Here is a 15,935-nt window from a genome sequence, read left to right on the forward strand (position 1 = left end):
TATTTGACATGCATTTCAACCCCATTTACCCTGTTATATGGAAAATTACTGATAGTCATCTCTTTCTCTGTACTCTACAGACAGGCCTGATCCGGTTTTCCGGAGAGGAGCTTTTCATCACTCCATTACCGCAGCATTTGGCTTTAAGACACAACTACAGTGCCCCCTCTGAACATCACCCACATGTCATCTACAAGCGATCAGCTGAACGCAGTGTTCATGCCAAGAGTGACTGGACCAGCAGCTTTTCATCAAACAGCCCCTATGAGGACCATCTTCATCACCGCCACCATGACTACCAGCATGGGAAGCTTCAGAGACAACATTTCTGCGGACGCCGCAAGCAATGTATGTAAGGGAATTACTTTTTAGCTATTTGTAGCTGGAAAATACATTAAGGGCACAGACACTGAGGCTTCAAAATGAATAAAATCCCAAAAGCAAATTATTGTCCAAATTATTGTATAGTTTTTTGTATATATAGTTTTGTGTATATATATATATATATATATATATATATATAGTGGCAGAATGATGTGGCTCTCCGGCTCATCATTGTCGCCCCACCTCTTAGGGCTGCCCTTCAGCCAGGCTCACGACGGGAGTTGGGCAGGAGAGCGAGAAGAGTTTCATAATTAATAAGCCTCGTTCTGACAGTGATGAATGAAGCACACCCTGATGGGAATAATGCTTCATCACTGCTGTCTTTAAAACGCAGAGCACACCTCTTCTCGGGGAGCCGGCTTCAAATCGCCATGTGTCCACACACTGACATCCTCGCATGCCCAGGACCAGAGCTGGGAGGGTTCGGAGTTGGATGCGCTGCTGGACTCGTTCCTCGGACCCCCGGACGCATTAATGAGTCGCTGGGGGTGAAAAGCTCACTTTGCCACCAACGGGCTAGATGCCGGGCTGCCTTCCCCTCACATCTGCCACGGGCCTGGGAAAACAGGCCGCCAAGGATGCCGCCGCCCCTCGCGCAGTGGACCCTGGAGGGGAGCGTGAGCAGCCGATGGACCCAGCTCGTGCCTGGGCCATTCTATGGACACTACCCCACCCTTCACGGAGCCCCGTCTCACCACGAGGATGCCAGATTCCCCCTTTATTATGAACACTATTCGCCCTTGGACACTTTAGTATCCCCCTTTATTTTTATTATTATTTCCAATAAATGCCTCCGAGGCTTGACGCCACACCCACTGTGTCTGTCTCTTGCTCACCTGGCCACAATATATATATATATATATATATATATATATATATATATATATATATATATATATATATATATTACCAGATGATGATTATTGATGAGAAAAAAAGAGAAAAAATGAAAAAACTATCGACAACTATCGATATAGATTTTTGCCGATAACTGATAGTTTTAAAAAGCGACTATCGGCACAGATTAATCAGGTAAAACTGACATATCGGTCTACCTCTAGTAGTACACTTAGTGGCTGTTCAGACCAAACGCTTTCTTGTTATAAAAAAGCAGGACACAGCGCAACAAATAGAAAAGAGCACAGGTGTCTCGAGATTTTTAAAGTTGACGTTTTTTTTTATTTGACACGGCTTCTAAAAAACGTGGTTCTCCTGCATGAGATGCTGAAAATAACTGAGATGTGTCACAGAAGTCAAAGTCGCTTACATATATAAACAATATAAAAAAATAAATAAAAAAAAAAGCAAAAGACTGGGGGAAAAAATGTCTTCTGTGTGAATGGCCCTTTACTGTAACAGCCAAACCCTCTGAGATTTAAACTAATTCCAAAAGCAAAACTACAATGTAATTTTCGTCTGTTTTATTGAATGAGCTGAATGAATACTTGGAAACAGAAAGTGACTGTGAATTTCCTGGTATGTCGACACCTCTCTGGCACTTTTATCAGGGAGCTGGCTTGGAAAAAGGAAAAGCAGTTATTTGAGGCATTTTCCAGTGTGTTACTTTCTCTGACTCTCTTTCATGATCCTCCATTCCTTCTTTCTTTCTCTTCCCACCTCATCCTAAATACAGATACTCCCAAGCATCCTACAGAGGATCACTTTGTCATGCTTGATGAGTTTGAACAGCAAAACCGGGTGAAACGTTCACAGATTACATCTAACAAAGAGGGGGGCCTGAATGTGGAAACTCTGGTGGTGGCAGACAGGAAGATGCTGGAGAAACACGGCAGAGAAAACATCACTACCTATGTCCTTACTGTCATGAACATGGTGAGCAGAGCTTTCAGCAACAGAGGCTTTGAGAGGACATTAAAAATTTTATTAAAACAAAATTGGAGTTTTGTAGCTTTTAGTCCATGTCTAAAGATCTCAACAGTGCCCATCCACTTTTTCAGCCATCTCGGTTCCGGAAGTATTTTTCCAAAATATTGCCAAAAAATATTCAAATAGTTTGAGAGTGTTGGGCAGGGGTCGGCAACCTTTTTGACATGGAGTGCCATTTTTTATTTTCCTAGTTAATACCATTTACTCGCATTATTATGCGAACGTGAAGCGCTGCTGGCTCGTGATGTGCTAATGGCTTGCACGCGCTCCACGAGTCTGTTGGGTATACTGCAGTCTCATCACATTTTAACTTTTTGTTTAGTCTCTCATTCAGCTCATGAAAACGTTTTGTGTGATCATGAGGAAGAATTACATCAAGATGTAGATTGGAATGCAGGTGCAGAATTTCATCTAAATAAAATAGTCTACTCCTCTCGCTGTTGCTGGCATGCCAGAGATTACCCCTCCGCGTGCCACTGCTGGCACGTGTGCCATAGGTTGCCGACCCCTGGTGTAGGGAGACTGACTTGACTGCGTCATTCACAATGTGTCATAAAAGAGGGCAGTTGCTGCAGATCTTGTTTGGCGCGCTTTGTTTGCTGCGATTCTCTTATTGGTCATTTGATCATTTCCCGTCAGGATCATGGGTAGTGTAGTTCTTCACCAGAAGTTCCACTATTAAACACAATTTTAATTGATAATTAATGGGATTTTTACTTCTGCTGCACTCTATGCAGCTCTGTGTGCTGCTAAAAGCTGAATAAACAAAATGTTAACAGATGAGCACTTTTGAAATTTACTGTCTTTGTCTTCAGAGAACACGGACCAAAAATATTGATGACTCATCTCACACTACACAATTTTTTTTCCCAAACAAGCACATAGGTTAATGGATGTGGCATACCGTAACTAAAGTCAATTTGCTGTTAAAAAAGGACGAGCCCTTCAATATGCCCAGCCAAAACTTAATGTTTTAATAGGAAATACATCAACACTAGACACAAATATGTGCTCATCAAGCAATTTCATTGGTTATTTAATAGAAAATTCATTTAGATGATACGTTATTCCAGCATGTTAACTGTTAATGTAGTTTTTTGGTGTAGTCATGTGCAAATTGTGTTGTGTTAAACAGGTCTCCAGTCTTTTTAAAGATGGAACTATTGGAACCGATATCAACATTGTTGTGGTCAGCCTCCTTCTACTTGAGAAAGATCCGGTAAGACACTTCAAGCTATAGTATATTTATTGTATTATACATAAATTTAATGTGCCTTATCTCTTTGATTTTTCAAAGAATCCTGGTTATATTTTTCGTAAGTTACAGATGCCTGATCATTAATTTCACTCTTCTCTCTCTCTCACCACCCCTTTGAACACTCACAATACTTGCTCTGTATTGCTGGTGCCAGTTGGGCCTGTCTATCAATCACCATGCAGACCAATCGCTCAACAGCTTCTGCCAGTGGCAATCAGGCCTGATAGGTAAAAATGGCAAGCGCCACGATCATGCTATACTGTTGACGGGGCTGGACATCTGCTCCTGGAAGAATGAACCGTGTGACACCTTGGGTAAGGCACTTGACACTCACCGTCCAGCCCCAGAGGTGGATCAAGTGTTTTTAGTAATCAAGTTGCAGGAGGGTGAATTACACAAGGCCAAGGTTAGAAAGAGCTCATGTTTGATGTCCTAGTGTGCCCTTAGGCAGTGAACTTCACCTGAATCAGTCCAAGAAAACTCAAATCCACTTTGCAGTCACTTTGGCAGCTTCTTTTGTCTTTGCTATGCTCTGTATAGAAGTGTCAGCCAAATGTAATGAATTCAGCTCTAAAGCTCCAAACCACAAGTATGCACTTTTTTAATGTATGGCAAATGGGAGAGGACTGTTTTTAAATTGCCTGTGTATGAACTCAAACCAAAGCTTTTTCTTTGTCCATACAGTTAGTAAAAAAGTGTGTTTATGTGTAAAGGGATCCAGTTTCAAATTCTCTTGCTTGGAAAACATTGTGGTGTGTTTAGTGACACGTAAATCATCTGTTAATGTTTTCATTAAAAGAGTGGGGATTTTAAGGTCTCTGTAAGCAATGAATTTGTTTCACATTCCCAACATGCATTAGCCCAAAGGAAAGAAAAATCACAAATGAAATCTGTATATCTCAAATGTTTCTCCTAGACAGCAATGAGATTAAATCAAGAGCAAATGGGGACTTTTGAGTACATCTGCTGTTTCTCAGATATTTCTCCTGAGAAACAGGCCCCAGTAATGGGCATGCTTCTCTAGAGTTTCAAAAGAGAAATCAACAGTGTTTTATACTGTGCTTAGATTTTCCAAGATACCAAAGTCTGCAATCAATTGACAGATATGTCAATAAGAACATATCTATATATATCTATATATATCTGTATATTTTAGTTATGCGTCCACATTAATTTTATAACTCTATGCTCGGTAACACTCTACAATAAGGTTCCATTTGTTAACATTAGTCAATGCATTAGGTATCATGAACAAACAATGAACAATATATTTTTTTATAACATTAATTATTCCTTGTTAATGTTAATGAAAATACAATTGCTCATTGTTAGTTCATGTTAGTTCATAGTGCATTAACTAATGTTAACAAATACAACTTTTGATTTTAAAACTGTATTAATACTCTATATGTTGAAATGAACATTAACCAAGATTAATAAATGCTTTAAATGTATTGTTCATTGGTAGTTCATGTTAACTAATGTTGCTAACTAATATTAGCAAATGGAACCTTATTGTAAAGTGTTACCCTATACTCTTATTGGATGCCAACATTTGTCTTCTTTGTGTCTATTTATATTTTTATTTTTTAGTATTTCTCCTATGGAATTTAAAGAGAAACAGATGAGACAAAATTGATAGTTAAGTGACACATAATTGAGGACTCAATTAAGTCTCCTGAGCTACAAAAAAGCAACATCTGAGCAATATAATTTTCCCCTGGGAATGTGTCCCCTTTTTTCACCCATATGTTGTGCCGTTCTACCTCCCTTTCTGCTTCTGTCCCACTCTCAATCTGTCCTTTCTGACTTCCTGTCTGCAGGTTTTGCTCCAATTAGTGGGATGTGTAGCAAATACCGTAGCTGCACAATTAATGAAGACACAGGGCTGGGCCTCGCTTTCACCATCGCTCACGAGTCAGGACACAAGTATGTTCATGCCTGCTTTCACATCAACCTCCATTTCAATTTGAGAAACCATATGCTGTGCAATGGGCAAACATTTTGTTTGTGTTTGCTGGTTTCCATCGAGATAAGGGCAAGTTTGTATTGTACGGCTGAAATTTCGGTTTATGACAAAGCTGTATTTAGTTGGCATATTCTCAACATAACAGGAACAATATTTGCCTTGGAGAAGCACCAGGATGATAATATATTATGGGATTTGTTATTCTCAATGGTTTATTAAATTTGGTCAAATGAATAGGACACATGCCCAGAATGTGTACATAGTTTGGGGCAAAATCTTGCCAAGCCAAGAGCTATTAATCTCTAATTTATTGAGGAGTGGTCATTTTTTGAACACATGTCATATCCCACCAAGACTGCTTATGTCTTAACTATGGCGTGTGTGTTCATTTTGTTGCATTAATTAATTTGGTTGTTGCAGGGCTCACGAAAGTAAGCATCTAAATGTGAATGTCAATCATGTGATCTGTTATATTCAGTATTGTACAGAGATTATTAGAGGGTTTTATGGGATGAAAGCTCAGCTAGGTTATGGAGGAAATGTCCCACCTGAATCAGGGAGTGGTTTCTGTCCTGAGGCTGTACATTAATAGTCTCACTGTTTAAAACTCCCTTTCTCTCTCTCTCTCTCTCTCTCTCTCTCTCTCTCTCCCCCTCCCTCTCTCTCCCTCTCTCTCTCTCTCTCTCTCTGTGTGTTTCTGTCCTTCTTTACATCTCTCCCTTCCACTTTTGCTCCCTCCTTTATTCACTCTGTTTTGCTCCAGTTTTGGAATGATCCATGATGGAGAGGGGAATCCCTGTCGAAAGACCGAAGGGAACATAATGTCTCCCACACTGGCCGGCAATAATGGTGTTTTCTCCTGGTCTGCCTGTAGTCGGCAATACCTCAACCGATTTTTGGGGTAAATTCGAACCTTCATTTAAACATTATTATTCAATTTTCATATTTGAAATTAGAGCTGAACCAGTTCATGTGTAGTTTATGAGTGAAATTGTGTCTTTTAGACTATGATCTGTCCTTTGGCAGTGGGTTTGGATTAGCTGTGCTCAGATTCAGAGAAAACAGAGTGTAAAATTGCAGTAACTACAACTCTACAACCCTTTCAGTAACTACAGCCCCATACAAGTAATACTAGTAATTTTGATGCCCTGTTTCCTACTTTCTTTGTTGATATAGTTACTGTGTTTTGCCTATATTGAGTTCATGATTTCAGTTTTACACCTAATTTAAAGGGATAGTTCATGCAAAAAAATGAAAATGTTTGTTTCAAACCAATATGTTGTTCCAAACCTGTATGACTTTTTTCTTCCTTGGAACAAATCAGGTGATATTAGGCAAAATGTTAGTCTCAGTCACTTTCATTGAATTTTTTTTTTCATACAATTTAAGTGAATGGTGACTGAGGCTAAAAAACTACATACAATCTCCTTTTGTGTTCCACAGAAGAAAGAAAGTAAAGCAGGTTTAAAACAACATGAGGGTGAGTAAATGATGACAGAATTTTCACTTTTGGGTGAACTATTCATTTAGGGGAGATATAATAAACAATAACAAAAAATAGATTCTGGCTTGTTCTTTACCTGCAATGCTTAGCTTATGTACCATTTGAGAGACATAGCAATATCTTATGGTGAATGTCTTTTTAATGCTTGTTTCTGTGTTGATATACAGTATCTTTGCATGCATATGTGTTCACAGTACAGCTCAGGCTTCATGTTTAGTGGATGAGCCCAAACAGATTGGCCAGTACAAGTACCCTGAGCAGCTTCCTGGTCAGCTGTATGATGCCGATATACAGTGCAAATGGCAGTTTGGGTCCAAGGCCAAACTCTGCAGCCTGGACTTTGTAAAGGTAACCCATAGTATTTAAAATTTGTAATTAGGCTTCATATTGGAGCATTTCAATGGATCTTTATGCTAAATGCGTTTGAACACATGTTGGAAATGACTATTGTTTAACAACTCGGCTTCAGTCAAACCTTTGGACAAAATACAATGCAAACAGACTCACAATTAGTCAAAGAGATTTAGTTGCAGGTCTCAGATATTTAAATGTACTTAAACCTGTAATGTTTGTGTGTGGAGTTGTCATGGTCAACCCAAACACACATCTGAGCTTTGGAAAGAAAACAAACTACCAAGAGAAATCCCATTGCCACTAAATCTACTTTAAATATTCATTCACAGCCCATGAACAAAAGTTCTACAAAGATGCATAGGGCCCCCTTTGGCATCCACTATAGCCTTTAGAGTGTAACGCACACATTTATATGCAAATATAAAAAGGGTGAAGACTAAGGCCTGGAAGAAAGAGATTATGCTTGGGAAATGAACACTGCAAGAGTCCATCTGTGGGATTAGCTTTCATGCTATGGATTTCCTCTTTGAGAGATTCTTCTTGCCTTTGTGTGCTTCTGAAAACTTCTACATTCACTGAACAGAGTATTGAACATCGACCTCGATGGAAGGCAGCTGTACATCTTAATTAAGAAGGATTGCAGCGATAATACACAATGTTTTTGTTTTCTGTCCCCCCAAGCAATCCTGTTCTTGCCACAAAGTCGTTGAAATGTAATTAGCCATGGGAGATTGCTGCTGTAGCGAGCAGGCTAGCAGAGTTAGGGTTCTGTTCACACTGAAAGTGTTTTTGTGTCCATCTACACTGTTGTTTTTTTTTATTTTATTTTTTTATGTTAATTTATGCTAGATGGGCGTTTTTAACCTTGATTTATGTAGGAGCACCATGTTTTTATGACACTGTGTCAAATTAAATTAAATCCTATTTTGAACTTGAATTTCGTCTCGTGACACATGCATTTGTTTTTTTTTTTTGTTTTTTTTTTCGTGTAAGAAAGTTTTTCATCTTAACGGCCCTTTAGCTGCCCAGTGATCCAGTGTCCAGTGTTACTAGCTTTTGTAAGCCACGTCTCTCTCACTGTCTGCCAGATGCCATCGGGCCGTCTGCCAGCAGCGGCCGGTCTCCCAACTCCTCATCACCCATTATTATTGCTGTTCTGTGGGACGAAACAAAATGCAAAGATAATGGCATGTTTCTTTTGGGCAGCACAGTGATTGATTTTGACAGGGTTTTTTATTTGTTGGAAGAGTTGATTGGCCATTGCTGTAGAAACTGGGTCAGTATGGCGAGGTGCAAGCCAGGGAGGTTGAAGGGTTCCCAGTGTGCGTAGGTCCTTCTTTGACTGTGTTTGTTCTGTGTGTGTGTTCGTGCCCACCAGGACATCTGTAAATCATTGTGGTGCCACAGGACAGGGCACCGGTGTGAGACCAAGTTCATGCCTGCTGCCGAGGGCACCATCTGTGGACCAGACATGGTGAGTGAGTGGTTGTCTGTTCAGAGTTTCTTTATCTGAACTCATTGAACTTCTTTTTACTAAGGAAGAACTGACGACTTAGGAAGAAATCTGATGAAAAGACCTGCATCGCCAAAAAGAGATGCTGGTATCCACACCAGGCTTCTAACTAAGACTTTATTGGTCAAACATATTTAACAAAAGATGATCACAGGTCTGCTGCTGCTGGTGATCACAGGGTTCCCAAAGACATGGAAAACCTCGAAATATCTGGGAATTTCCAGGCCTGGAAAAGTAATGGAAGATAATAAAACCTATAAAAGTCACAGAACTTTCATGAAAATTCTTACTTTTCTTAGCTCTAAAATATATTTAATCAGCTTGAAATTGCTCTTTTCAAGTGCAATCTCTATAAAATTGTAAAAAATATTTATCCAGTAATTACGAAAAACTGGAAAAGTCATGGGAATTCCTATATGGAATAAAATGTTTCCTCACTATACTCAGCTCTAAAATATTCATTCAACTTGAAATTGCCCTTTTTGAGCGCAATCTTTATAAAATCATTATCCAGTAAACACAAACAAATGAAAAAGTCATATAAAAGTTCAAAAGTGCAAATTCATTGGTCAAAAGGACTGGGAATCCTTTGATCAGCATGGTCCACCACTGCAAAACCAGCACTAACAAACTTAAACCAGCTTGGACCACCATGAAAATTCATGCTGGTCTAAGCAGATTTTTTCAGCAGGGAACACAGATTGACACCTAACCACATAAATTCACAGTCACACAAATTTCTTTATCTCTCACTTCTATCTTTCTTCAAACACACCTGCAGAAATATTCTCTGCTTCAATGGATGGTGGATGGAGGATAGTGAGCCCTCTGTGTCTCTCCACTGTTGGAGTTGATGTAGAGGGTGAGAGGTGTTGATGTGTGGGACTGTGTGGCTTGGCTGGGCTGAGTCCTGCTCTCCAGATGAGCTCTGGGCTCCATCCCAAACCAGCAGGCTCAGAGATCTCCTCAGCAGATATACTCTCTGCTTTTCCTGCAACAGACGCAGGGCACATGAAACTTTTTTAACTTTTAAAGAAAGTTTAGTTCGGATTTCTACCTCATTGTTCATAATTACGCACATTTATATAAGCAAAATAAGTTCATTGTTTTTCTTTTCTTACCCAATTATGAAATATTATGCAAATTGTGGAATATTTGGAGAATACACTAGGAAAAGTAGGCGATGTACTGTGCCTTTACTTGCATGCATTATTTATCCTTAATGTGTTACATGCAATTAAGTTTTTTATTCTGTGGTCCTGCTTGGTTTAATGATCAGAGTATCTGCCTGTATAGATGACAGATGTAATTTATATTTCAATTATTGGTTCAGTAAATGTTCCCGTGATGAGTTTGCATAAAGTCAGACATGATATTATCCTTTATTCATATTGGCTCAATAATTACTGTAACAACATTCTTATTTTTCTGTTTTTATTATAAACCAAACCTCCCTGTACTCCATAAATACAAAATTTATCTTCTTACAGTTGTGCATCCTTCTGTTCAACACAATTCATTACACATTACGCTTAAAGTTTTTAAACCAGTGAATGTAACCTAAACCCAGGTGGAGTTTTTTTGGTGTCAGTTTTTCTGCATAGTACAAATTTTCCCACCGTTTCTATTTTCATCTTTAGCATATTTTATCACTAAGTTATTGAATCAAATTTTCTGACAAATTATTAAGCCAAATGTTTTGATACATTAACAGGCCTACGTACTCCATTGATAAAAGGGTCTAAAATGTGTTAAAGCGTTAAGCATTAAAACATAACACAGGGCTAAATAAAGCATTACAGCGAAAAAAAGTTACGATCGCGCATGTGCACCCACCCAGTCCGACTGAGATCGCAAACCCCATCCCCTCCCCCACCTTCTCCCCATTGATGGACAATTTTGAAGCGACTGCCCCACAAAAAGGAATGGAGCCCATGCCCCTCAAAACATCTGTGCACGTCCCTGGCCAGGACCCTAAATTTAAGTAAATTTATGCTCAATGTGGGATTCATTTTCTTTCCATAATGCAGTGGTGCCGGAGAGGACAGTGTGTAAAGTTTGGTGATAATGGACCTAGAGCCGTGCATGGCCAGTGGTCTGGCTGGTCAGAATGGTCTGACTGTTCGCGGACCTGTGGTGGAGGGGTCATGCATCTAGAGCGATCCTGCAACAGCCCAAGGTAACAACTCAACAGGCTCAGACATTGCATCTCAAGAAACAAGACTTCAAAGTCATTGGTGCTAAAATATCACATTATTTTGAAAATAGCTTTTTGAATGAACCATCTGCTATGTAAGGGATATTGAACAGTCACCTGATCATTATTGCAAAATAAACCTCAGCAGGATGATCAGGACTTGTATCACCTGAAAGGGTTTATATTGAAATTAATTTAAGTGAGAGACCACAGAGAACACCAAATTCAACCTCCAGTTTGCACAAAGTTCTGATAACATGACTTCTTGGCAAATAAATAAAATATTAGAAAAATTGGATGTGAACCCAATAATTCAGACACAATTCACAGCTGAAAGGTGCAATTAACCAATCAGAATCGAGTATTCCAGAGCGCTCGTATAATATAGTGTTACTTAAAATTCAGTGTGTTAAGTTTGTGAGATAGAGTAAATCCAGATAAACATTGCATTAGTCCCAGGGTTCTCTACATGCCAGTCCATTAAGTGTGTTTCAGCTGTCAAGAACTGTAGAGCAGCCACAAATTATCTCCTCCTTATCACAATTTGCTTTCTTCTAATTACAAAATGAGCTCAATTCCACAAACTTTCTTGACTGTTGTGGTGTGGCTGGATGTTAAATTTGAATTCCCATTGTAATGAAAAATGAATGACACTTTAATTCAACATATGGTTGCCATGAATGGTAGATTAACCACGAATGGTGGAAATACATTTCTCCTGACCAACTGACCCACTACCACTCTGCTCCTAGATTACTCCTGAACTTTGACACACTGAGTAATCTTGGATTAAGTGTCTTCTGGTGTGTTAGGTCTCACCTTCCATGCTCTAATGAGAGCACAGAATGCATCAGCGTCTCTACAGATCTTGGTCAGTTTTTTACATTAGATGCTTCTGAAACACTCCTCTTGAAAAAAAAGTGATTGCTGAAGATTTGAGTGTCTGTCAAATGGTAGAAGTAGTTTTTGTGAATTTAGGTCCAGGTGCTTCCTGTATGTATGCAACGGCTGGTTGATATGAGACTGGGTTTTTGTGGACTGCAGGTGGCTCGACATTTGGTTTGGTTAAGCTGATGGAACATGGGATAGTGCTTCATCAACATTTGGCAGTCTAAAGCATTTTAACATATTTCTATTGGAAGAGGAAATACTCATTGTGCCTCAGACAGCCAGACCAACATGTTTGTCATGACTAGTTCCAGTAAAGGCGAGGGGGAAAAAAAAACAACCCAAAGAAAGAAAAAATAGACTTTAATGGAGAACTTCATTGGAGCCCTGGAAATACTTGTCATTGTCAACTGAAATTATTCATGAAGGACTATTTAAGTAGGGAGATATTTGATTGGGTAAATATGATCTCATAGGATGTGTATAGGTGGATTTCTGCATTTGATTCAGAGCTTCTTTACACAGATGCACGGAAAAAGCACACTGTGCTGTCTAGAAACCTTAAAAATGACCTAAATAATTACTACAATTCTTCTGTAGTAATTTGATGGCATGCTGCATGAGTGTTTGCAGCTTGCTTGCCTGCTTAGCATTGCTTATTCTTATATGTTCATTGTTTTATTATTTGCCATTTTACCGCATGCTTCGGTTTTTTCTACTGTTTCATCTGTGTGTATTATTTCCGCTTGTCTACATCTCGCCTCTCGAATGCGTGCATTTGTTTTCTCCACTGTGTTTTACACGGATTATTGCATCAATCTCAAACATCTGCTGATTAGGAACCACATCGATCTCAAACCCTCGCTGCTCAAGAACAACCATAACAACAACAACAAACAGTTGCGGTAAGTCATGGCATCCGCTCATGGTATTTCTTCCTGTATTACATGCCACATGTTTACTATAGCTTCTTCCGTCAGCAGTGAGGGATTTACATGTGATAAATGTAAGGAATTAGTCAGGCTGATGGAGAAGATTAATGAGCTAGAGACAAGCATCCGAACACCAGTGGAGTTCAGTGAGAAAGAGAAGCTGGTAGATACACATTCGGATGTGGGTAATACAGCGAGCAACACACACACTTTGGTTCCGGTTGTAGAGCCCCCACAGCAGGGCATTTGGGTGATGCTCAGCAAAGCGACACCACTCTCCCGTTCCTGTTAGGGTTTCCAATCGATTCTCCTCACTCAGTGATGCACCCACTGAGATGCATGTTGTAAGAGCCCTAATAATTGGTGATTTTATTGTAAGGAACATGGAAATAGAGACTCCAGCTGCTATTGTTAAATGCATTTCTGGGTCTTGGGCATCTGACATCAGATCAAATTTACAAGTGCTAGCTAATGCTAAACGTAGATTTTCTAAAATTGTTATACATGTCGGCACTAATGATGTCCGGCTTCGCCCAGTCGGAGATCACTAGAGATAATGTCAAAGAGATGTGTGAACTTGCAAAAACAATGTCAGACACTGTAATATGCTCAGGTTCCCTCCCTGCTCATCATGATGAAGAGGTTTATAGTAGATTAGTGTCACTGAACGGCTGGATGTCTGAGTGGTGTCTGGAGAATAGCATAGGATTTATAGACAATTGGAAGAGTTTTTGGGGTAGACCTGACCTGCTAAAGAGAGACGGACTCCATCCCTCCAGGGAAGGTGCCGCTCTCCTCTCTAGTAATTTGGCTCATAGTTTTAATAGTGATAGTATTTGACTAACTGGGACCCAGGTCAGAAAGCAGACAAACTGGTTAATCCGAACGTCTGCTAGCTGCCTTGAGATGTCACAAAGGTCACATAAACTACAACACATAGAGACTATATCACCTAGATATCATATAGAGACTATGTCTGTTCCCTGAACTACCAAACACAAAACTCTTACTAAATCATTTAGAAAAAAATTGATTAAGGTCAAACTTGAAAAAAAAAAAAGTAAGATAAACATCATATAAAGGTAGGGCTACTAAACATTAGATCTCTTTCTACCAAAGCACTAATTGTAAATGAAATTATTACAGATCATAGTTTGGATGCGCTCTGTTTGACTGAAACCTGGTTTAAATCGGATGAATATATTACTTTAAATGAATCTACTCCCTCAGGTTATTGTTATAAACATGAGCCTCGTCTGAAGGGTCAAGGAGGAGGTGTTGCTACAATTTACAGTGAAGTTTTTGGTGTTACTCAGAGGACAGGATATAAGTTTAAGTCTTTTGAACTATTCTTGCTTATTATCTCACCGTCAGATATAAATAAATAATCTCTGTCGTCTCTGCCCTTGCAACAGTATATAGATCACCCTGGCCTTACTCTGGTTTCCTTGGTGAATTTGCACATTTTCTATCTGATCTAGTAGTTAATGTAGATAGAGCTTTAATTGTTGGTGACTTCAACATTCACATAGATACTGAAAATGACACATTGGGATTAGCATTTATTGATATTCTCAACTCACTTGGAGTCAGACAAAATGTGACAGGACCAACTCATCACCATAATCATATGCTAGATTTAATTCTGTCATATGGAGTTGATGTTTATACTATAGAAATTCTACCGCAGAGCAATGACATCTCAGATAATTACCACGTCTCTTGTTTGTTGCGATCAGCTAATATCACTCAATCTACACTACGCTATAATTCAGGTAGACCTATTCTTTCAACCACTAAAGACAGCTTCACTAATAATCTTCCAGAATTGTCTCACATACTCAGTAAGCCGAAAAGTCTAGAAGAACTTGATAACAAAAAATAACAGAAAATATAAATACAGTCTTCTCTAGCACTCTTGATAGTGTCTCCCCCCTTTGATGAAAGAAAATTAAAGAAAAAAGCCTTGCACTGTGACACAATGATCACACTCATGCTTTCAAGAGAGCAGCTTGGAAAATGGAGTGCAAGTGGAAGAAAACAAAATTAGAGGTATTTCGCGGTGCATGGAAGGATAGTGTCCGTAGCTACAGACAGGCACTAAAAGCTGTCAGGTCAGCATATTTTAGCAAACTCATAAAAAATAACCACAACAATCCTAGGTGCTTATTCAGTACTGTGGCTAAGTTGGTTAGGAATAAAGCATTGACTGAACCAGATATTCTGTCACAGCACAATAGTAGTGACTTCATGAATTTCTTTACTGATAAAATTGAAATAATCAGAAATAAAATTGGAACTATGCAATCAACTATCACATCACCTCAGAAAACAGTGTCTCATAATTTTGCTTATGAGCAACTTCAATCCTTCTCTGTCATAGGTCATGAAGAGCTAACAGCTGTATGTTAGATCCAATACCAATTAAACTCTTAAAAGAGGTATTCCCAGTAATCTCAGAAACTCTTCTTAATATTATTAACTCCTCACAATGTTCGGGACACAGACACACTCACTCAGTTTAAGTCTAGGCTAAAGACTCATCTATTTAGCCAGGCATACACCTAATTTAATCATCAATTCACAATTAGGCTGCTTTAGTTAGGTCTGCTGGAACCAGAAACATCCATCATCTATAACTCTGCATAAAATTGAATGGCATCTATGCTAATATTATTCTATTTGTTTCCATGTCTCAACCTCGGGATTCATATCATGAGGTGACCAGAACCTGCCAGATCCAGCTCCGTTCCTGCTTGGTGTCAGACTCCACTGCTACGTGTCGCTGAGAGATGACAACAAACTACAGCCGGTGCTAGCCAGACATCACTTCCCTTTTACTTCAGAGGATGAACTGATGCCAACTCCAACTGTAAGACATGGGATACTTCATATGCCACTGCCTGAACCTTGGACTTAGGATGGACCCCACCGAACCTCACCGAAATGACCTGCTGGTTGAACTGTGATGCACCTCATCATTTATCTCTGCCTGCATCACCTTTGTCTATTGATGGACTACACTCTTGAAATGGAATACATAGACTAT

At 39.3% G+C, this 15,935-nt stretch overlaps 1 protein-coding gene across 1 annotated transcript in view; it reads left to right on the forward strand.

The window, feature by feature from the left end:
- The window catches only part of LOC127441719 (A disintegrin and metalloproteinase with thrombospondin motifs 18-like), a 77,698-nt gene that overhangs the window by 18,800 nt on the left and 42,963 nt on the right, over window positions 1-15,935 (forward strand). The window contains exons 4-12 of the mRNA XM_051699363.1: window positions 81-348; window positions 2,018-2,217; window positions 3,407-3,490; window positions 3,684-3,843; window positions 5,353-5,458; window positions 6,262-6,399; window positions 7,197-7,350; window positions 8,735-8,830; window positions 10,900-11,048. Of these exons, the coding sequence (XP_051555323.1) occupies window positions 81-348; window positions 2,018-2,217; window positions 3,407-3,490; window positions 3,684-3,843; window positions 5,353-5,458; window positions 6,262-6,399; window positions 7,197-7,350; window positions 8,735-8,830; window positions 10,900-11,048 (1,355 nt within the window). The remainder of the gene's footprint in view (window positions 1-80; window positions 349-2,017; window positions 2,218-3,406; window positions 3,491-3,683; window positions 3,844-5,352; window positions 5,459-6,261; window positions 6,400-7,196; window positions 7,351-8,734; window positions 8,831-10,899; window positions 11,049-15,935) is intronic.

This window comes from Myxocyprinus asiaticus, chromosome 1, assembly GCF_019703515.2.
Source record: "Myxocyprinus asiaticus isolate MX2 ecotype Aquarium Trade chromosome 1, UBuf_Myxa_2, whole genome shotgun sequence".
Lineage (NCBI taxonomy): Eukaryota > Metazoa > Chordata > Actinopteri > Cypriniformes > Catostomidae > Myxocyprinus > Myxocyprinus asiaticus.